The 24,716-nt window shown below is 42.7% G+C and overlaps 1 protein-coding gene across 2 annotated transcripts in view; it reads left to right on the forward strand.

The window, feature by feature from the left end:
* The window catches only part of FGGY (FGGY carbohydrate kinase domain containing), a 138,287-nt gene that overhangs the window by 55,341 nt on the left and 58,230 nt on the right, over nt 1-24,716 (forward strand). For both annotated transcript variants that reach the window (XM_081011826.1, XM_081011825.1), the window contains exons 7-8: nt 8,294-8,422; nt 13,925-14,028. In XM_081011826.1, the coding sequence (XP_080867952.1) occupies nt 8,294-8,422; nt 13,925-14,028 (233 nt within the window). The remainder of the gene's footprint in view (nt 1-8,293; nt 8,423-13,924; nt 14,029-24,716) is intronic.

The following is a 24,716-nucleotide window of genomic DNA, read 5'->3' on the forward strand; positions in this document are numbered from 1 at the left end:
GTGGGACAAGGAAGACAGATCAGAGGAGGAATGGGGGGGGGGGGATGCTGGACAAGCAACAGGGTTGAGAGAGAGAGAGAGAGAGAGAGAACACTGCAGATGTAGAACAGACAGCTGAGAAGGAGGTGGTGGCATAGGCTGTGACAGATTCACAGGAGCCCGCAAGTCCTACTGTCTTTAGCTCTTCTTCACCTTTGTCTCTGAGAACCCGGAGGGTTCTGCATGTTACAAAGCAAAGAGCACAGAGAGCTCAGAGGGCCCCTCCCTGGTGTAGCTTAAGAGTGCTAGGAAGATAACTGGATTTAGAGGAGGCTGAGGAGGAAGTGGGAGACTCAGATTGTCTTTACTGGGGCCAGTCGTACCCTAGGTTTCTCTGTGTGTATTCTGTTTCCTTGAATAAAGAATTACATTTTCTATTTGTCTCTGACGCTCTGTAGTACAATATCCTCTGGCAGCAAATCCTGCCCTCTTCTGTATGCGATGTGTCCCTAAGAGACCAGTTTAGCTTCTACTGCATTCTTTGTGGGATGTGCAGAACAAACCTTGATGGCTCAACCTTGCTTGCTTCCAAAAGTGACAGGACGCCATCCTTGGCTGTAGTTAGCAGTTGCGGGGCAGGACTTAGGGTGGATCCAGGGGCGGAGGAAGCGGGGTGCGGTGGGTGTGGGTTGCCCCGAGTGCCACCACTGAGGGGGGTGGCAAAACGCCAGGCGACACTAACTGTGGGGCCTGCAGTGCGCCCGAGCCACACGTCTCTCCTGGAAGAGACATGGTGGCTTGGAAGTGTGCAGGCTCCCTGCTGCCCAAACGCTCCACCTGCTGCCTCTCCCCTAGCTGTAGGGCGGCTGAGTGGGAGGAGGCAGGCAGACTCCGGAGGTCCCATGGTGCACCCCGCCCCGCCCCTGGCTCCCAAGTGGCTTCCTCCGTTGCTGGATGGATCTCATAGACCCATTGGTAGTCTTCTCCCCCAATGCTATAAACAAGTCCTGTTCTTGTTTTTCCCACCCAGCCCTGGCCTGAAGTGGCAGGTGGCGGCGATGACTACTCCTGCTTCCATGCAGGTGGTGGGCAGAGCCTAGAGCAGGAATGAGGGGGCAAGGATTCCTTTCTGACAACCTTGCAAGCTCTGAACCTAATCCATTGTTTTTCCTGTAGCAGAGTATAAGCAGAGTCTCCTAAACCTTTAGAGTTTTTGAGATTTTCTTTTTGCTTTAATGCAGCCTTGGTAGCTATTACCAGATGCACCTTTTAGAATCCCCTCCCCCACCTCCCACCCCCCACACTAAAAGAGTATAAGCAGTAAATAAATGTTTTAACAGAAATTTGAGCACCCTAATGGCTGACGAGCCCCACGAAGAGAAATTTTTAACATAAATTATTTACGAAGTGCAAGCTAAGGATTGAATACAATATTTATATAGTGCGCTTCAAGGACAGAGAAAAGCTCCCCCCCATTCCCCCCCCCCCAGACAACTAAATGTGCATGTTGCCAACGAGAGCAAATTCTCTTTAAAAACCTGACAGTTCAATACAGGGAAATTAGGATGAGAAAAATGAAAAACCAGCAATAATAGGACACCAGCTTGAAAACCACCCTTTTATACATTCGGGGGGGGGGGGGTCATTTCTTGCTGCTGCTTAAATTGCAAACACACACACACACACACACACACACACACACACACGTACATAAATTCCAGGACGCTTTGTTCAGTTCTTGTTTTGTTTTTGGATTTGCTTTGTCAACCATAACTCGCCTCACAACATATATATATATATTTAGCAGATTAAATGTAATAAGTTACATCCAGTCTGGCATCCTGTTCTCACAGTGGCCAACCAGGCACCCTCAGGAATCCTGCAAACTGAACCCGAGTGCAATGACACCCTCCCCACCTCTGATTCCCAGAAACTGGTAGTCGAGGTAGAACATAACCATCGTGGCAGGTAGCCATTGATAGCCTTATTCTCTGTGATTTTGTCTAATCTCCTTTTAAAGCTATATGTTAAGGGTATAAAATTAAGTTTTGAATTGCTATGAACTTTATAGATTAAATCCATGTGTTTTCGTAGTAGAAAAAGGTGGGTAATGAAAGGGGAAATTCTCACAAAAAAGCGGACACTAGCATTCATGTTTTCTGATCATGAAGCCTGTACTGTTATGACATTATATAACCTATATTAATATTAACTGATCCAATTGCTTCCACACGAGATGTGCTTTGCTGTGCTTTTCCATCATTACCTGAAAAGGAAAGGTTGACACTAATTAAATTATGTCATTGTGTGAGCAGAACAACTTCCATTCCCCAAAACAGAATTTCACCCTCTTTCTCTCCACACCCCTAAATTTGCTCCAGAGGGTGGGGTCGGGGAACTCCCAGAACAGATTTGATATGGTGCACAGGAAGCAAAAGGGAGGCAAAGTTTTGATGCACAAGCAGAAATCCATCTGCTTACACAATTACTTCTCTGGGTACCATAAGTCAGCAAAGTCTTGTCTACCACCTCCCTACAGGAACAGGAACTGACAGTGAGACAATTAAAAAAAACTTACTCATTGGTAATCCACCAGCTATGATAAACAGAAAGCAATAAAATGGGCAGGACTGTTTACTTTTATTTAAAGGTACTGGCTTTAGGGAGGCACAGGGACCAAGGGTGGAATAGGCAGAGGCGCAGGCAAACAAGCAGTGGCATCTCACAGCCAGGCAGGGGAGGGAGAGTAATTTGGAAGGAGAATGTATGTTATGGATGATTTAAGGTAATACTAACTGTACAGTACATGATTTTCCCCTTAAGCACTGACTTTGGAACACAATCCGCACAAAAGATTTGCTGCAAATCAAGGTGGGGGGACAGATAAGGACGCTACAGAAAACATAGACTGCAACAATTTTACATTGTCGTTGTCTGGATTCTTCATAAAGAGTAAGCAAACAAGATTGCCAATTCCAGAGAAAATGGCTAGTGGCGAAGCAACATCTGTTAAATTTTCATGAACTATAGATCTTTGAGGTGCTGAAGGCTGCAATCTGTTTTTTAAATGGCCTGATAAATTTTCGTCCTCATTCTCATACTTAAGGGGCTACTTAAGGGACCAAATAATGATTTTTCACTGAATAGCAAGGCTTTATGCATTGCCTGGTCCTTCCCCCACCACTCCCAAAGCAATGTGCATTTTCCCCAAAGTAGAAAATGTTGTAGATATGATATAGCTATTTCTGGGGTTGTCAGTACCTTATATTTTAAAAGGTAACACAAAGACTCCTTTATGAATATATTCCCACTAAATCTGTGATGAAACTATATACTTTCAGGCTTCACTTGGAATTCAAAACAAATCTCCGCAAGTCTCAAAAACAAACATTTGTGTGTGTGGGGAAATACCACTTCTAAATAATCCCTGGGCCTTGTCACCTATTGCTGAGGGAGAAATCTAATCTGAGTCTTGTATTCTCTCATGCTCCTTTCTCCTTCCACCCCAAAAGGGAAAAAATAAGAAGTGAAGGGTTTATACGATATTGGCTCATTTGAATGTAGTCCCTCCCTAACCAGCTGTGCTTTGAAAGAATAGTGGAGAGAGAAGTTTGGTTTCCTGTTTGTGATCCTGTATTTCTGCATGGTGGACTCCCGCTCCTGGCTATATTTTAATGGAAACAACAGATTTGTATGTGAAAGAGTCCTTAGCAGTTGGAGGGGGGATTCATAAAACAAAGTGCCTTTATGAAAAAAATTGTGGCTCTCAAGTGAGTGTTCCTTTCAAGTATGCTTTATTTAAAGGCCTGACTCATATGGAGTGTATTTCTTTGGGCCCTTATGGGATGAACATTGCAAGCAATGCTTTAAAAATGCTGGCGTTGGTTTGGCTTCCTGTAATTTTGCCCCCACGTGAATTTCATGATGGCACAATAGTGCCATTGCCATCTTGCTAAGAAGCATCCTATGGTATCTCCAGTCTGTGTAGGTGGTTTGTCAACTACTGTTTCGGAACACATTTATTATTACATATTCCCCTTGCAAGCATGGTTATGATCTTATGATCTGCTCTGTAGCATTATAACAATGAGTGGTGTTCTAAAGCTAAAATTATGCCTATTTAAACTTTCCCTTCCTGTTTAGAATGAAGTGCTAGGGCACTTTTTCAAAATCCATGCCAGTTCTCATTTTTAGTAACTGTCAAAGATGAATTGTTTCAGTGTACATGCTGCCTCTAAGCATTATGCACAATCCATTGTATATTATGTCCCACAAATGCTTTTGCAGGATTTAGCTAAATGTCTTTTAAGTGTAGCAGGAATAATCATTCTGCAGTAGAAGTGTTATACCAGTTTCTTATTACCTTTCCTGGGCATTGAGGTGAGCTGAATTTAAGTAACATATAACAACATCTTCCTATTTACTTTCTTAAACCCTACAATGCACTAAAGCTACTTGTGGCTGGGACACACATTCCCTTAAGACACTTAGAAGGACACTTGTAACGTGAATGTTATTGGTACACAATTATATTAGAGCATGCTCCATTACCAGTAAAGATTATGTCCGTCAGGCATGCACATGTATAAAAGTATAGAACTCAATTCAAAGCTGCATGCAGAAAAACATGGTAAAGTCCTGGCTTGTTTCCTTGTTTTTTTGCAGGTATGGGATGCGTTACTTCACAACTTCCCCTTGCTCCGCTGACACATTCCTCAGGCTTATAACTTGTTTCGAACCTTCTTCACAAGGTTCTATAGTGAAACTGCATATAACCCATTTTTGGATATTTGCATATATAAATGTATGCACACATACTGCCTGCATCCCATGTGGCTGCTCATGTTTAAGGAGGGTGGAATGTACACACCCTTTTAACCCTCCGTTTGCATAGACTCTTTGGCCTGAAAGTGTGTGCATTGTCCCTAACTTTCCAATTACAGGATTCCCTGGGTATTCAAAATCTTCCCTTAGCTTTAGCCTCAGAGTTTACTGGGTTGACGAATAGTCCTAACTTAGTAGGAACCTAGCACAAAAATACGACTTTGGCATAGTATGCAACATACATTTCCAGTCAGTTTAGTTGCCAAAATTCAATGGTGGTTACACTAGAATGCATTTACTTCTTTAAAGCCCCCCGCCCCCTGCACACATGTCACATGAGTTAAGAAAGAGGAGTCCTTTCCTCTTCATCCCCTTTTTGTATTTTCCACCTCCTCTCCATCTTTGAAATGTGGCAAATTGCAGTTTCACATAAAACACAACTGGTTCTGTATGACAGGTTAAAAGCAGCTTTTGAATGACTGAATGTGTCATAGCTGAGTCAGCTGTACTGCCTTGCTCGGTTTTCCCTTTGTTATTTTTTTTTAAGGGCCAACGAGCACTAAAACTTCCAGTTCCATTCAATATTAGTATGACTTTGGACCTTGTGATTAAGTTACTCAGGTTGACTAAAGATGTATTGTGTTACGTCTGGTAAATAGCCGGTTGCCGTGACAACTGCCTGGAAAGGTGGTGGGTCATTGGTACCACATAACTTTCTTTAAACCAAATATTAGCAAATTCCGGAACTAGTCTTTAGGATAAAAAGGAAGGAAAAGTTTCAGACAGCTTTTTCCTTTGGTAAACTTGTTTCTCGCTCAGGGGGGCAGAGGGGGGCATGGAGTTCTCTTCTAAAAATCCCAACCAGACGCCTGTGGGAAATTAGGATTAGAGCACAAGAGCACTCTTCGCTCCTGTTCCTAGCAAATGGTGTTGCTGTTGTGAGAGTGGAGCAGACTTCTCTTTCTTCTCCTCCCCACTGCACACTCTGAGAATCTGCTCCAGATGGTTGGGGGAACAGATTTTGGGGGCCAACAGGAGGCCGCAGGGGGAAGGAACATAAGAAGCTGGCTTACAGTGAGTCAATCCATCGGTTCACAGAGAACTCAAGAGAATACTTTCAGGTATACAGTGGTACCTCTGGTTACGTACTTAATTCGTTCCGGAGGTCCATTCTTAACCTGAAACTGTTTTTAACCTGAAGCACCACTTTAGCTAATGGGGCCTCCTGCTGCCACTACGCGATTTCTGTTCTCATCCTGAAGCAAAGTTCTTAACCCGAGGTACTATTTCTGAGTTAGCGGAGTCTGTAACCTGAAGCGTGTGTAACCCGAGGTACCACTGTACATGAGACTAGCTTTAAAGAGTACAGAATATTAAGCTGATTTCTTAGAAAGAATTGTAGTAGCTGCTTTTTACCCAGCCATTGAATACTATTGAAACCTCAGTAACAGTCCTTTCGAAAACCACATGAGTGTAGCTTTGCAAATATAGCATCCATGTTTATCTTATTCCTGGATAAATGCAATTGTACTGTTGATACAAGGGGTTACATTGTTATGATAAACGTTACACAACATGTGCGTGTTTTAAAATTAAAAAGCAATATTATTGGTGCTTGGTAAATAGAATGAAGGGCATATCAGGTCAGGGAGAAGAGGGCAAAGGATCACTTTCAAGCACATAAAAAGTAGCATTTGCTTCCCAACAGATTGAACATAAAACAAGACTTGCTGGGTCAAACCAAAGCACCCAGCACCCTGTTTTTTACACTGACCAACCAGCTATGTTTGGCAAGCAGAATCTGAGCTCTGCCCACTTGTGATTACCAACAACTGGCATCCAGAGACTAGGGCTGGGCAATACATTGATATATCGTCCAAAACCGGTTTAAAGTTCACATCATGATAATTGTTTCATAATATTTGAGCTGGCAATATATTGTGAATCACAATGTGTATAAGGGCTAGGCGATATCTGGTTTTCAGCATCGCAATAACTAACCAGCTAAACATTGCGATAACTCACTAGCTAAGCATTGCAATCTACCACAATGTCTGAAATACTGATGGAACAATACAGAGGCGGACAGGACAATGTCCTGACAACTGCTACTACTTAGGAGACTAAAACAGATAAATGACAATATTATAATAATCTTTACTGCCGTCCAACAACCCATAACATGGATTCAGAATAAAATACAGATTCGTACAGACACCGCCCCGCCCCCCGGGAAGGGAGACTGAAGCATTATTTGTTTAGTCATGGGTATGTTGATCTTTGATTCGTATGACTACTTAAAGAAACTTTGCCATGGCCACAGTGATATCATTGGACTTGTCATCCAGAATATATTTGATATAGTAGGCTTCAGATTGACCCAGCTGATTTGCCAATAGTAGTTTAATCCATAGTTCCCTAGCTTGATCATATTGTCTGCAATGCATTAAAATATGCCTTGTGCCGTCAGTGTCCTGAGAGCATACACAGGTCCTATTTTGATAAGGGATACCTCTCAGTCTGCCTAAATGACAATATTATCAATCACCACACACTCAGTTTCATCAGCAGGCAAGCCAAAATGAATCCCAACAGGACTTTTGGTTTGGGGCTTGGCTACCAAATGGTTGTATTCAGGACAATCCAAACTAAGGCAATGAGTCATAGTGAATACAGATAACCTGCCAGATTGTCATCAGGCCTACTAGAAGGCAGAAGCAGCAGTGGCAGAATCAGCTTGCCATGACTGCGGTATGTGTTGGCAGTAGTGGCAACAACCTGCAAGGCCTTACGGTTGCGGCACAGTGAGTGGTGGCCTGCGAGTCCTTGTGATGGCGATGGGAAGGGGCAGCAGTAGCGGTGGCAGCCTGCGAGGCCTCACAACTGCGGCACAAACAGTGGCGACCTGTGAGGCCTGGTGGCAGTGATAGAGAGTGATGGCAGTAGCAGCAATGGCCTGCAAGGACTCACGGCAGTAATGGGATGCAGCAGCAGTAGCAGCCTGTGAGGACTCACAGCAGTGACAGGAGGCAGCAGCAGTAGCAGCGGCTTGCAATACCTTGCGGTGGTGACAGGGAGTGGCGGCAGTGGCGGCACCCTGCAAGGCCTCACAGTGGCAACAGGAGGTGGCGGCAGTAACGGTGGCATGCATTTGGCTTGCTTGCTGATGAAAGTGACCATGAGGTGATTGTTAATATCATCATCAGTTTTAGACCCTTAAGTAGCAGCAGTTTCCAGGACATTGTCCCGTTCATTTCTGTGTAGTTCTTTCCTTATTTCTGATATCGTTATATATCAATATATCGTGATGTTTAGCTAGTGATATATCGCGATGTTGAAAACCAGTTATTGCTTAGTCCTGCCAGAGACACATTGCTTCATATACCAGACATAATGCATAGCTATATCATGACTAGTAGCCATCCAGGTTGGCGGCCGTCACAATGAGACTAGTGAATTTTATTTTGTTTTTCTCCTTTTGTTTTCTTAGGAAATGAAGTTCTCGCTCCAGGAGCTCCAGTTGGAAATGGTCTGACGTCAGAGGCTGCTGAAGCCCTTGGCCTTGCTAAGGGGACTGCAGTAGGCACGTCTCTCATTGATGCACATGCTGGAGGAATAGGTATTCTCTAAAAGGGTAGCTGTTTTTTCTCTGTTCCACTTCCATATTATAAGCAGAGGCTTGCGCTGCAAAGGCTACATTCCACTTGCATTTTCAGTATTGGTTGCCAGGTTGGTATAATCAAGTAAGGAAGCCTTATAGCACGGGAGCCTTTAAAGGGAGCTATTATGAGGAATATGACAGTATGTATAAAACTGTTCTGGTATGTTACCCTGGACAACACGGCTAATCTGCTCGGGATGTGGGGGAATAGAGAATCCTGGCTGCATGCAGGAGACTGGATTAAAGAGTTTTTGAGAGCAATTGCTGTCCTACAAGTCTCTGATCGTGGGATCTTGCTTGGTGCATCCCAACAATTTCCACCTTCTGTTAGCTTGAAATACATTGGTAGCCTTTAGATTTGGGGAAAGGCAAGGCTGCAAACCTTCTCCTGGTTATGATCTTGAAGTCTGAACGAAATAGCGGAATTTAAAACAAAACAAAAATCCTTACATGTTGACTTGTCCTTTGCTTTGTCAGCCTCTTCTCTTTGACATGCTTTATGTGTCAAGTGTGGAAACACAGCTCCTTTTATCCGTTTGCCTCCTTTTATCCGTCAGCACAACTTACAGGCCTTGCTTCATGAGTGGTAGCATGGAAATTTATATGTGGAAGGTGAAGAGTGTTAGACATTGGGTACGCTAAGCAGTGTTACAGAGGATTCTGTTATGTTCTGTGATTTGGAGCAGACCTTCCCATTTTGCACATCTGCCTGACCTACATGTGGCTCACAATGTAGATCACTCCAGTGTGTGGAAGGGAGGGAAGGCAACTTGTACAACACACACTTTTCCAGCTGAATGTGTTGGGGGGGGGGTATTTCCTTCAGAAATTCGGAATGGAGCTGCCCCTCTCTTCAAGATAAGAAATTCCCAAGTAAAAACCAGTATCACATTTTAATAGCTGGGACGTAACCACAAGAGAACAACTGTACCAAAGCTCTCCCAAACATACATTCCAAAAACAGAGTGTACTACTTTTAACAAACTAATATCAGTTAGAAGGATTAATAAGAGCCTGTGTTCTTGGCAACCCCAGCCAAACGTGGCCTCAGCAAAGGGCAGGGTATTTGTTTTGCACTACTGCAAGTTTATGTGAAGTTGATCTGAATGCAAACTCAGGGATATACAGAGAAACCACAGTGGAAGAGGCCGGAGCATATGAGGCCACTTGATTTTAAATGCCAGATATGAACTTAGGTTTTGAATGCTAAGCCCCAAGGGATGAAAATATTTGCCCACAGTAGACTCAAGAGATTTGATACTCTCTCCATAATAGACACATTAAATATTTTAATGTGCATTTCATTAGTAATCCGATGTGATTCCCTTTTCAAACTCTGCCTGTTTTGGTATGGAAGGCATGTGTGTGTACGTGTGTTTATTTTAGAGACGGAAGATGCCATGCCAGAGTTTAGGGCTACTAAAAATCTTCCCAGCTGTTTTCCTTTTCACATGTTAATTTTGACATTTGGTTAACCCTAGGAGAGGCCACTGCCTGTCAAGGTGGACAGTACTGAGCCAGATGGACTAATGCTCTGACCCACTCTTAAGGCTGCTTCCTAGGTTCCTGCACCTGCAAAATGCAGGGGAAATGGCATGAGGACCAAACTTGACATGATGTGGGACACGTAAATAGCAATGAAATTAGTGTTTGCTTTTTTGGGGGGGGGGGGAGACGACAAGAATAGGGGTGGGGTGATTATTGTCACCACAGCAGTACATGAAGAGGGAAGGCTTCATTCTTTCCTTCCATCATGCCTCTCCATCAGAAAATATTGTATCTCACACTCCCTACTTTGAACCCTTGAAGGGAAGCTTACACAGTTGCATCTCTTCCAGGATACGTATGTGTGTGGAACAGAAAGGGTTAAACCTTCCCTCCCACCATGCTGCACTCCTAACAAAATTAGGGAACCAAAAAAGGAGAGGAAAGGCATTGAATAGAGAGGAACATAGGAAGGAAGTTGCCTTATACTAAGTCAGACCATTGATCCACCCAGTTCATTACTGTCTATAAGGTAAGGTAAAGGTAAAGGACCCCTGGACGGTTAAGTCCAGTCAAAGGCGGCTATGGGGTTACAGTGTTCACCTCACTTTTCAGGCCGATGGAGCTGGTGTTTGTCCGTAGAGAGCTTTCCAGGTCGTGACGGAAGCCAGAGCGGTACCTATTTATCTACTTGCGCTGGTGTGCTTTCGAACTGCTAAGTTGGCAGGAGCTGGGACAGAGCAGCAGAAGCTCACTCTGTTGCATGGATTCGAACCGACAACCTTCCAATAGGCAAACCCAAGAGGCTCAGTGGTTTAGACCACAGCGCCACTCATGTCTATAGTGACTGTCTGTCTATAGTGACTGTCAATAGCACTCCAGGGTTTCAGACAGCAGTCTGTCCCAGCCCTACCTGAAGATTAATAATAATAATAATAATAATAATTTTATTATTTTTACCCCTGCCCATCTAGCTGGGACTAAAGCAGATACTCTTCCTCTGAGCTATGGCCTTTTCCCAAAGGAATAAGCCTAAGAGAAAAAGTTCTCATATTTTATTGCTGCTCAAATAAGTACGGACAAGGTAGGCAGATGATTAGAAATGCAGAGCAGGAAGGAATATAGAGCTGAAGCAATCCTTTGCCAGCCTACTGCCAGCTTCTTCCATTTTTAGAATGGCTGGGAAACTGGAACCAAATGAGACAGGATGCAGCTGGGTCTTGTTGGCATGTTTCTCACAAGCCCAGGTGTAAGGCAGTCTTGAGCTGAATTCTGTACATGCTTAGTTGTGGGTAAATCCCACCTGGAAAACGAGTTGAATTTTCCTTGCTGTCGTTTTGCCTTTGGACAATCCATCCCACAATTTCTTTCGAAAGGAAACCAAAACTGAGTAAGAAGGCATTCTACCAGCCCAGTCTGGTGCAGCATGTGGAGGACTGAGGAACTTGCATCTGGAATCTGTGAAAATTCTGTTTGCCCTCATAAATGTTAGGTTTTCATCCACTTCTCAACGTGTGTGGATTTGTGATGAGCCAGGTATTCAGAATTTGGTAGTTAAAAACAGTTTAAACAAATTACAATCACAGGAATAAGGTGGGCCCTAAAAACATCTATCTCGGGTGTCAAAGGCCTGGCGAAAGAGGTGGGTTTTCTCAAGATTTCAGCTCTGTGGCAAACACCAGAGTGTACAAATGCTGCTACAAACTTATGAAGACTTCTTGACTGAAGTTCAAGGACTATGAAGACAGCATGCATTCTACTCAATGCACATTTTCTATGCGGTTAATATATATTTTGCCATGTGACTCATTAATAACGATGTGATGAATACACATTTCTTCAAGTTGAGATTAACCTTGCTTAACTTGACATACACATTTTGAAATACATAAAGGGTTTTAAACATCCTTGTGCACTTCTAAATATAGCACGTATTTGTACAGGGAATTCCTTGTAGATACCTATGCAATACCCTTAACACAACATGGAATATTTGCTTGGGCTCACGGTAAAATAAAGAAAACTGAACCATTAGCGGGAAGTTCTAATTGTTTCTGTTCTTCACAAAGGAATAAATCTCACGTGCATATGATACATCCCTTGCATGATCCTCCAGTTACGAAGAGGGTATCTTTCACCATACCTACTGGGAGTGATTCACATTGATGCACAGACATCAACAAGACAGTAGTAGTGATCAAAATATCTTAGAGGCCCCTGTACTCACGATAAATAATTTGTTTAATTTCTTAAGAGAGATTGCCATGTAAAATACAATGTTATAAAGGATAATTCAAATTTTGGATTATGTTGCCACTTTTGCTCTAGGCCAGAGCTTTCCAAACTTTTCATGTTGATGGCACACTTTTTATACTTACATCATTTTGCAACACAGTAATTCAGTTTTACTAGCAAACCAGAGGGTAAACTAACCCCTTTCCAGCCCTGGGAGGACCATGGGGAACATTCATGCAACACACCTACACACTGCAGCCGACACACTATCGTGTTGTGACACACAGTTTGGAAAGCTCTGCTCTAGGCATTAGTGTTTTAATATGCCCCATTTGCTCCCCATGCCTACAATTTTATCTGTAAAATCAGATAACAACAATAGCTGCCGTACAGAGTGCAAGCGGGCACTTAATCAAAGAGAGAACTTTCAGTTTAAGATTGTATATCCACATATCACAACAGACCATTGTGTTTTGCTACCTTTATCAAACATGGCCTAGCATAATTTCTGATTTTGTTAAGAACATTTACATGACTAAAAACAGTCTGGCTATTGCAGTCCATGATAACAGACAAAGGGAAGACTATTCTCCATAATGTTGCATATGGGAGGATAATATGCAAAATTGTTCTCCTTTAATGATAGATTCCACTATAGAAGTTCATTGTTTAAGGAAGGGATATAATAAGGGATACTAGAGTAGCATTATTATTACTATTACTATTATTATTATTATTATTATTTTGTTAACAGGTATAGTATTGCATTATCAGATGGAATCTATATATACATGAATTATATATCCAATTTAGTGGGGCGGGGGGAGACAATGACTTTTGGCATTCACATGAATGTTGGAAATCCCAGATGAACCTTTTGAATGTCAGTGCTCACTACAGTATGTCTCTGTTTGTGAGACAAACGCTGGTGAATGCTGAAAGCCTCATTTCAGTTACTGTCAATCATTCATTCATCAACATTCACCATATTTCAGAGACTGAATTTAATTGTGACAGGTATAGTTTTTGGTGTTGTCTGTAATAAGGGGAACAATGCAAAGCAAGGAAAATGAACTGGATTGTTACCTCCTTGTGTGGCTTTGGCCAATTCACCTGCAGAAAAGCCAATGGGTATGGGCAGAATGCAGAGTGACAATAGCTCTGTTCCTTCAAATTGTATTGAATGGCTGTGAAATGGAGGTGAGGGGTGGCAATTTTGAGCAGAAGTCAGCAGGCAGGAGAAAAGTGTCGGTCTCTTCCTCTGTCCTTGGCGATTGCTCCCAACCTGGTGTCATTCCCCACATCTACTTTCTTTTTTAGGTGGGATGTAAGACCATAAATAAGCATAGCTAGTATAAAAATGGACCGTGTGGGGGAGTAAGAATTGGAAGGATGAAGACTGCAGGCAAACAAAGTGTTTAGCACCCCCATTTTGCCCCGAGCCATTTTCTGTTTAAAACTCAGGGGACCCGTGTGGGTGCCCAAACACCCTCTGTAGCTGCATCTGCAGTCGTGGATCTGTGGCTGTCACTCCAGCTGTGAATCCTGATTGATGATGATTGTTCTCTCTTCCATTAGATTGATCAATACTTTTATGGGGGGGGGGTGGCGGCGGCGGCGATGTATTAGCCAAGTAGAAGTAGAGAAATCGGCTTCTCTGATAACACTGTTTGACAGCCTTCTCAGAGTTATGTCTTTAAAAATGGGGTTTCTTATATATTTTTTGTCTCTCCGTACCAGGCATGATCGGAGCCAGAGTGCAAGGACATAACTTGCCCTGTGAAAACCAGCCAATTACATCCCGAGCCGCTGTGATATGTGGAACGTCTTCATGCCACATGGCGGTAAGTTGGGAGCAGAATCATTATGCCAGTCACATAAATCCAGCTGATGAGAAGCTGCCCTTTAAACACCTCTTTTAATTTATTTGCCCTTGTGTATCCTGTATATTATGAAGTACTTTGAGAGACTTCTTATAGATCACCATACATCTGCTACTGAGAAACATCTTTAATAGTAGTAGAAATCAATACTAAGGGAAAGGCACAAAATGTAAAAGCAAAGTCAGAAATTATTCTACTGCGATTTCAACTGGACAGTGTGAAATTGGAGCCGGAGACTCTCGCTTATGATGAGCATGTCACTAATGTATAACTGAGTACTCAGTGTCTTTAGAAAATCCCCTTTAGCCTTCATCTCTCTCACCTCCTCTCTCAATCAATATAAATCCATCTTGTGCTGAGCACTCTAATGATCTATAGAATTATGAGTTGCATTGCGGCTCCAAAAGAGCCCAGATAAGCAATTTTTGCTTCAATATTTTTTCTCACTGAATTAGTGGAAAAGCTTTTTCCTGGGATTGCAATTAAAGTTTACTGTCTCTCTTTCTCTCTCTTCAGGCATGCATATATATATATATATATATATATATATATATATATATATGCATGCCTGAAAGCATTCTGTTTTCTTGTCTGTCTTATCCAGTGATCTTATTCAGTCATTTTTGTTTCATTTCAAACTTGTTAACTTGCTTAAATGTAGACTGAATCATTAGATAGGATTTCACTAAATTATATGCAGCAAAATAAATAATATGTGCGTTATTCACAAATGACAGTGTACACATTTTTGGATTTGTGTGTGTTTGTGTTTATACAGACACAAACAAACATATGAATTTAGGGGCGGGAAATTATAAACTGTGGTGTTAGAGGCAAAGGAAGTAAAGTATAGATTCAGGATGACACTTCATGCAGCTGGTATACTTCCTCCGACACTGGAGCCATCATGTTAATATTCGTTACTCTCCATGCTTGTTTCCAGTCCCCTTATAAAGCCATCCAAGTTGGCTGCCATTACTATGTCTAATAGCTAATTCCATAGTTTATCTGTGCTCTGTCTGAAGAAGTTCCAGGGTTCCTTGGTTCCTTGGCTGGCAGATTCCAAGCACAGGCAGGGGTAGCCAATAGAATGTAGAAGCAGACTGGCAGCAGAATGGAGAGACAGGCAGGATGAAAATTAAATGGACAGATCCCAGGAAGGGATAGCAGGAGCTAATACAGCTGATAGAATTTTCAAGGACCAGGGGATGGTTGTCTAAAGCAGTAAATTTTCTGATCACCAGATCCCAGAGAATTGTCTCAGAGGGAGAACTGTCACCAGAAGCATATCCAGGAGTTGGCAAAACTGCTTCCTGCCCCCACCAAGGGCACAGGCCTGGGGGGGGGGACCCCAAAACACCCACCCCAGAAATCTGTCTCCAGTTATCTGTGTAAGTTCATGAGAAATGGCAAGGCGACCGCTTCTGGAGTGTATAATGTATATGTGTGTGCTAAAGTGCCGCCGCTGTCGCAGCAGGATCAAATGCAGGAGAAGCTTCCTGTCCCTCTTGCAAAAAAAGTGTACATTTTTTCCACCCTTCCTCCTCACCTGGCCCTCACTCCAGATACTTCATGTACTTGGGTTGTGTAAAATGTAGTAGTTTCTAATGTGGCTATTGTGGTAAAGTGTTTTGGTGTCCCCCCCAGGGGCTGCACCGATACTGCTCCTTGCCAAGGGCACAAGGGACCACAGGTATACCTCTGATGGCCACCTATTTGTAATTCATGTTGTAAAGCCCTGACTGGCTACAAATGCAGATCATGTGGACAGAAATGGGGAGGAAAAGGCATCAACCAATCCTCCAATTTTTCAAAACGGATAAGAGATGCGGCAGAAAGGAGAGTCTTGTGCATGGGTAGGCAAACTAAGGCCTGGGGCTGGATCTGGCCCAATCGTCTTCTAAATCTGGCCCGTGGATGGTCCAGGAATCAGCGTGTTTATACATGAGTAGAATGTGTCCTTTTATTTAAAATGCATCTCTGGGTTATTTGTGGGGCATAGGAATTCGTTCATTAAAAAAAAAATAGAATAGTCTGGCCCCCTACAAGATCAGAGGGACAGTGGACCAGCCCCCTGCTGAAAAGATTTGCTGACCCCTCTCTTGTGCCCTTATGCCCCTGGCCATACACCCCTTTCCTCTCTCTCCCCCATCTATGATAAGGGTTACAAGTTTGTTGTGAGGATTACAAAATAAGTGAGGTGCTTGGTACACCCTATAGAATGCCTCGTTTGTTTGTGCAGCGAGACTCAGTAACAGGGCAATATGATCAAGGCCAAAGTGGCACATTTGGGACAAATAATCGTGATAATGTAAATTGTGCTAATGTTAGACTCCCACTTAAAAGTTAGTATTTTCTATCAATAGATAGCTGATGCTACATTCCTATGCACAGTTAATTAGCAGTAAGCCCTCTGAGCATACGTGCAAGAAAGCAAACATAGGAATGCGCTGCAAAATCTGTTTCAGTTTCAAAATACCAGAACTACTATTCCCCCCCTCCGCCTTTTCACCATATTCCATTGTCAAAGGCAATATGATTTCCCATCAGTGAACAACTAACAAATCCAAAGCTGCTGTGGAATGAATATATGAAAACTCTTTGGTTGAAGCAGTCTTTTATCTGTACCTGTTTATATACTGCGCCGACGACATAGGGCAGTTGTGTGTGCCTTTTTAATGATATGTATTTGCAGCTGCAGTTGGTTGAAATTAACTGTACCTTTTTTTAATTAGAGCCATAAAATCTAAGTTTATTATCCTCTATGTTTTTGTTAGAAATCTCTCTCTCCATATATATATATATATATATATATATATATATATATTTCTCCTTCTCTTTGTACCAAGGGACCCCAAGGGCAATAGAGATGAATCATCAGGTTTAATTTAATGCAGTGGGAGAGAGACCTGTGTGGTCAGGCTGGCATAAAAAAGTGCCTTTGATCTGCTTCAGGTGCACTGAGCCCCAGCGAGCCAGCAACAATAATATCTTTGTGAGATGATCAGAGTGGAGAGCGAAACAGAGAGACCAAGGGGAGGGGGGAATGGCCTGTATGGAAACTCAAGGCTTTCCTTTGTTGTGGTTCTGGCAAACGAAAAAGTCAACTGTCAGGAGAAATTCAGCGAACATAAAGCAGGGTGAAAGTGCAATGGTCGAGTAGTGGGTTTCTTTCAAAGGATCTTAACAACAAAGCACTCAAAATAATTTGCTGGGTTACTTTATTTTCTGGGGGAGTGGGGGCGGGAGAGGGGGTTGTGGAAGAGGAGGGGTTGCAATGAGTGGCTCAATGTGCCATGAATCAGACGAGTAGGCCTTCGGTATGGGCTTGTAAAATTATGAAAGATGCCCCATTACATCCCCTGCTTTTAAAAAAAAAAGTCTAAGAAATTAAAGGAAATACTTTTATTGGTCATGCCTCTGGTATTTTGAGTGGTATAGAAGTCAATCTGTAATGAACCATTAGGCTCTTCTGTTGGGAATGTGGAGGAGATCACTTAGAGTATGAAATGACAACTGGGGTGGTGGCAGTAGGAGTTTTAACAGTTGACAGTTGGAAGGAGGACATGAGCAGACGTAATCAGCATGGGAATCCACTGTGACACAGCATTCCTACTGTTACAATACTATTTTAAATATTTTCTTCTCTTGTTTGTATCCAGCCCTTCTACAAGGCATGCTTGATTCTATGGTGTTCTCAGTTTATTCTTCCAACAATTTTTGCAAACAGCTTTCTCCTTCTCCCAAGTTCCATATCTTTATATTTTAACCCCCCGTCATGCCCCCCCCATGTGTGTTTTTAAGATCTGCACACTTTAACAAGCTGAAATGGACAATGATTACATCATGCAATTTTTGCATGCACCACGCCCAGCTTCTGCCATCGATCTGCGTTTTCACTTTGGAGTTGTTGACAATTGGCCTGAATAACCTGCTGCAGTTAAATTTATCTGTTGTGCGATTCTATCTTTCCTGGGTTTTCTAACGGCCCTTTTAAGATCAACAGGATACAAGCATTAAGGGATTGCTTGGGTGAATCTGTATGCTATAAATATTGTAAAAGGTTCTCAGTTGAGTTCAAAGGCATGTTCTTTGCCTGTTTTTGTTTCTTTGTTGGCTTAAAGAGCAACTTCAGGCAAAATGTGCTTACTCTGAATTGGTTCATCTGCTCCTCTTAGCAACTAGCGTATATAAAACAGCGCTGTTCTTGCTCCACAATATCCACCGAAGCTGCCAGCTTTGTTTACACAAATAGAGTCTGGAGCACGTTTCCAGCCTGAGAGCTTGCACAGTACGTGTCCTTTGCAGAACATCCTGGGGTGGAGACCGCAGAGGCACGCTGGCTCAAAGTGTTCCTACAGGCTGATCTCTGTAATCTCAGTGGGAGCCAGACCAGCAAGTGGTTTCAGTATATGTTGGCTGAGATTCGAGAGCAGAACATGCCACATAGTTAAAGCATCAGACTCCTTGAATGTTTATTGCAAAGGAGTCCTTTGCCGTGCCGGTAAATGTCTGCACAGAGGCAAAACGCAGCACACCACGCTATTGGGCTCGTGTGCTACATCGCGTTTTGCGTTTTATGTAGCGGCACTTGGCAAAGTGCTTTCAGGGAGAACATCCAAAAGCTGCTTTCTGGATTTTCACCTTGTATTCTTCAGGCACCGCTGGCCCTTCCACTCTGCTTGAGTTAGGGAGTTGAAACGTGCTGTCTCCAAGGGGATGGAGCCGAATGCCCAGGGCAATGGATCTCTCTGCCAGCTGGCTGCAGCCCAGTAGTTTGCAAAGGCAGCAATTTGTCCTCCTCCAGATCAGTAGAGAGGGGTGGGGTGAGGGCTGTTGCAGGCAAATGAAAACAAAAGCAAAACTACTGCAAACAAGACACCCTGAAAGGACTTCAGAGGAACAATGGGAATGTAAAACTCTTCAGCCACACCATCTTCTATCTCCCTGCTTTTTGGTTCACAAGTGGCAGAATGCATTTTCAAATGTAGCCTTTTAAAAGTCAGACTGCGGCCTAGTTATTTAATTTAACTGATATGATGGGCATGAATCTCTCTGTGATTGCAGAGAAATGCAGTTTTACAGGGGCATAATAGCGGAACTGCGCAGGGTTAGCCCAAGACATTATACTGCCTGAAGCAGAACATCAGATCCCTCATAAGTAAACATGCATAGTGCCCAAGGCTGACCAAGTGGAAAATCTCCTGGGCATATCTGCTTGGGAGTGAAAAAATAAAACATATAATCTAAAAATTGTCATTCATTGTCCTATGGTAGGTCTGGTCCCGGTAGAAATTAAAGCACAGGGATACTTTTCCAAGGACACAGCCTCTCTCCTGCTAAAGGTGGTGGGGAGAAATCTTGAATAACTAACAATTAAATATACATAGTGCAGATGTTTGGACAGCAATTCCACCTTCTCACACCTGTAGAACTGCTTCAAACTGCTACATTTTCTTAGTCACCCTGTAGGAATACGTGTGCCTTTGGTGCCAGATAAAAGGTGGCAGAATTCTATTGTCAGGGAACTGACATCGGAGCTAGAGGCGGAGGGGAGGCTCTCAAATGATGCTGGAGAAGGGCCCAGCAGGGAGAGAGGCAGCTCAGCAGATGGGGAAGCAAATAAGCGCAACACCAGGGATAAAGGGGGGCAGATGGGGGAATCGGTGAGAGGGCTCCAGGACTCTTTGCCGGACACCAGCGGGGAGAGCACGGGTCCTCCGCTACCCACGCCCTCCCTGCGCAGAAGGCTTCCGCGCAGGGAGAGTAGGAGGAGACTTGGCGTCAAACAACTTTTATGTTGGAAAAGGTTTAAGAAACGCCCACTGACGGATTCTGCTAGCGACTGAGGCAGCCACGAAGTGAAGGGCTGTCCAGACAGAAAGGTTTAAACAAGGCAACATAGCCAGGAGAGGCGGCAACTTACGCACGAGCAACCCATACTCATTACATCTATCTTGCAGAATAAGAACTGTCTGGCACTTCTTTGTGCCCATAGAAGCAAATACAACCATTCTGTCCTTTCAGCACTTTCTTGCCCACATGGAGAAACATATAAGCAGTCCTCAAGATCAGCAGAATTTGTGAACAATTGGGCACAAAGCCAGTCCCTTAACTGAACTACTAACCTCCCCCCCCCCCGCACCTTTTGCCACAATGAGTGACCAGGCTGCAGATATGGCAATAGCTCTGGGGATGGCAGCTGGAGATTTGCAATCTCGGTAAAAAGAAAGAAAGAAAGAAAAGTGGAAGATGAAGTGCCACAGGACAACTGGCCCCGTACTCATGGAAAAGCACATGAGATATAAATTGGTCTGGGTTTGCTAGTAAGGTTTTACAAATACTTCAGACTGTTGAGGACCACAGCAACTCCATTGGCTTAGGAGAGTTTCATATCCAGTTATGCAGTGTAATTGACAGAGAGAACACTGAAATCACATTAAACTGAAATCTGGAAAGAACACCATTGGAACCTACTAGCATGAGAGAGGAAAGATAAGCCATGAGTTGTGGATCAAATATTGAACTGACCTCATTTTTCAGGCACTTTAATTCACCAATTTTACAACCTACATTTAAACTGATTCAAATGGTCTATCCATTTCCTGGCTTCTGAAACTTTCTACATTTTCCCTTAAGAAACTATAAATTTCAGGCACATTTGCACCATACATTTAAAGCAACATCATGCCACTTTAAACAGTTATGAGAAGAGCCTTCTGGATGAGACCAATGACCCGTCTAGTTCAGTATCCCGTTCTCACAGCCAGCTGCCTGTGGGGGATCCCACAAACATGACCTGAGCACAAGAGCACTCTCCAGCAGTTTCTAGCAACTAATATTTTCCCTGGGTGAGGCTCATCCATTAGACTCTGCGTGTACTGATCCTTGCGTTGTCCCCAAATACTGGAAACTTAACTGGATAATTTGTGGTCATGGCTTCACTAAAGAAACCTGGGAACTGCAGTTTTTAAAGGGTGCTGAGTGTAGTTAGGATCAGCAGCATAGCTAGCTGCTCGGGTGCTGGGTGCGGTGCGCGTGTCCTGCAGCCAGCAGTGGGGTGCACAGCATGGAGCCTCTCCGCCACCTCCCCCTCAGCTGTAGGGCGGCTGAGGGAGAGGTGGTGGGCAGATGCAAGTCCAACGCTGCCATTTTAGACAGTGTGGAGCATACAGGCGCCCAAGCCACCACGTCACTCCCAGGAGAGACGCGTGGCTTGGGCATGCTGTAGGCCCCTGCGATGTGGTGCCCAGTGCCAGCCGTGTTTTGTAACCTTTGTGGATAGAACTAGAAAGTTTCGTGAGCTTAATTAAAAAAAAACAAAACTTAAAATTTTTGTCATTTTGTTACCCCCCCCTCAGTGATGACACTTGGGGTGACCCGCACCCCCTTCCCCCGCCACTGGCTAGGATATGTCTTTTGCCCTCACAGGACTAAATTCCCAGAGATCCCCAGGAAGAGAGACTGGTTGTTAAACCACTCTGAGAATTGTAGTTCTGTGGGGAAATTGGGGTCTCTTAACAACTCTAAGCACTTTTAACAAACAACAGTTGCCAGGATTCTTTGTGGGAGTTCTCAAAGTGGTGTGGTAACTGCTTTAAATGTACAGTGCAGGTATAGCTTCTTAAAAGGTATCTGCCTGCATGCATATTATCTCCACTTTCTGAACAAAATTAGAATGGAATAATAGAATCATAGAATCTTAGCGTTGGAAGGCACCCAAGGGTCATCTAGTCCAACCCCCTGCAACACAGAAATCACAGTTAAAGCATCCATGACAGATGGCCATCCAACCTCTGCCTAAAAACCTACAAGGAAGGAGAGTCCACAACCTCCCGAGGGAGACTGTTTCACTGTCAAACAGCTCTTACTGTCAAAGTTCTTGCTATTTGTAAATTTACGTCTTTTTATGGTCACAGAACATGAGATTAATTTTGCAGATCTAAGTACAAAACCTAGAGACAAACCTTTTTTGCCAGAGTGGGACCTATTTGAGTGAGCAAAATGCATTGTTAATGCCTTATTTCTTCTCTCTCTCTCTCTCTCTCTCTCTCTCTGTGTGTGTGTGTGTGTGTGTGTGTTGTGTGTGTGTTGTGCTTTGAATTGCAGTTTGCTCCCAGGTAATTGTCTATAAAGACAGAAAATAACGGAGGTCCTTCACTCACTATTCACCTACTCCCTGAGACTTGGTTCAAACCAGTGCTTCCCATCTTGGCATCCAGCACACTGTTGCTGTTTGCTTAGCCCGACTTCCCATGGCTGTCACACCAGAGCCTGTGGGGCTGAGTTGCTCTAGCATGATTCTGTTTCTGCCCAAGTATAGAAATTCTGCATAGAAACCCCCCAGCCAATCTGCCAGGTGTTAGAATGAGTACAGGGCACAAAATGTTCTTGTCTGAGGGGCATTCAGGCTTATCGGCTGCTGGTGTGGCCTTGTACCACCTTCAGTTGGTCACAACCGAAACAAAAACAATATGTTGCTGTTTATCTCCTTCCGAAAAAGTGTGCAGTTCTGGGTTCTAGCCAGCAGTTCCCTCTAAGCAGAACTTTCTTCTCGTCCACTGCTACCCCTCCTCAGTGCCTTTTTTTCACTTGTCACTCCCATGGCCACTAAACAGGTTCAGTCCTCATTAGCCTGTTTTTTGAGGAGGAGAGTTCCCCTGATATAGTTTTTCATGGGGTTTTTTTTTTAGTGCTACAAACTATACTTTTCCCTTTGAGCATAGCATTTGGTCCTGTTGGCCGTCACCAGCTGAGTTTGCTATAGGAGGCAGGGTTTTCCCAATAGGGACTAGAGTAAGTTGAAGAACTGCATGTACTGTGGATCCATAGAACTACACTATCACTTCAGTCAATTTACTTTGCCATGTTTTCCCAGTAATGATAGCTTTGTCATGTGATGGTCGAGTCTTCCATCAGGTGACAGCAGTCCACATTCCAAGAATTGCATGCGCTAACTAAGCTTTTATTACACATTAAATAGCAAACCAATGGCTTATCTCAATGTATCCTGATTTAAGGTATTTAGGTTATGTATCGATCGATTTTCTTGTCTTTGCCATTTATTGCAAAGAGTTAGCCTTTTTCTTCTTTAGCCAGTATAAATTGTCGTTGTAAATATGCATATGCTTATGATATGTACATGCAGTATTTTCACTGTAATCTGAATCTTTTTTCAAAAATAAACCCCACACACATACTACTAGACCACATTAAATGTTTATAGAACAATCATAAAATTATACTGAGGATTTTTATAGATTTTGAATAGGCAAACTTTATCAAATATTTAGAATCAGTTAAGATCCTCGTGCTTTGCAATTTGGAAGCAAAGATAAAGTAATTGATAATATCTTATTTGTTTTCCCAAATTGGATGTTTTGAAGTTTGATCTTTTAGCAGCAGGCCAAGTTTGTATTTTCAGTTGTAGAAATTGTGGAATTATATTTGGAGTGTTTGTAAATCTGGATAGCATCTAATGAAGTGAATGAATGTGAATGAAGTAATATACCCAAGAGTGGATATCTAGATGAAAAATGCAGTAGATAATTTGCGCATTGAAGCTGTACCTTCTGCTTTATGAAGTTGGTTTGGAAGTGGGGTATTTGAAAGTAATCATCACCATTTAGTGCTGTTCAGTCCTGAAAATAGGAGTGTGTGTTGTTGTTTTTTAAAGGTACCTTAATATAACAGACATCTGAAAATCCTACTAATAGGCATATAGGGTTGCTGCTCTGTATAGGGTTTCTAGTATGTGCAGCAGTGTCTGCTGTAAGTGGTATATTACTTTAGAAGGGTACAAAAAGGCATTTCAGTGCACAAGACAACACTGCCTGTGGAAGTGTACCCAGACAACCTTTGCGTCCATTTATCAAAGCACCCTGCTTCCATTTCATGGCAGGTGGCACAGTAAATAGTAGAGGGGTGAAGGTTATTTTGTACTCAGACAATTTCATTAAATGAAATGATTTTAAAGAACAACAACAGCGAAGAAATGTGCACTCTAAAGTGCAGGGCAAAAAAATCTTAGTTTCATTTAGGAAGTACTAAACTTTAAAAAAAAATCACAAGACCTAGAGATTTCATATTATATTTGTCCTATAAAATATGAAACATGAAGAGCTGAAAATCTTTTTAAATATAATCTTGCACTTGGTAAATGCCTGCCCACATACAGATTAAAGTTGAGTTTTAAATCCTTTAAAAACTCAATTTAAGTTAAGATTTGAAAGTTTCTTAGAAACTTCATTTAGTACAAATGTTCAAAGCATAAAAAGAAATTAAAGTAGATAACAATCAATAAGATGGAACCATTTAATAGGATGGATAAATTTGGAGGACCAACAATGTCTTAATCTGGACAGCTACATTTTGTTGCTGATGGCTGAAACAAAACCATGAGAGTCTGGAATAGTTTTGCACAACTAATTTGTCAGTAACAATTATCTGTTCTATAGACCCAGAAATGCAAAGACATGCATACGTAGTACCTCTTTGGATTTATAGTAATTAGAGACAATAAAATGGATCTCATCAGCACATACAGTTTTAAGGAAGTGAGAAATTAAGAGAATTTACATCTTTCATCTACCACATTTGCTGGCGGTATAGACTTACGTAAATTCCTACTCTGATCCTATTTTGAGAAC

The sequence above is a fragment of the Podarcis pityusensis genome (genome assembly GCF_964106645.2).
Source record: "Podarcis pityusensis genome assembly, chromosome: 6".
NCBI lineage: Eukaryota > Metazoa > Chordata > Lepidosauria > Squamata > Lacertidae > Podarcis > Podarcis pityusensis.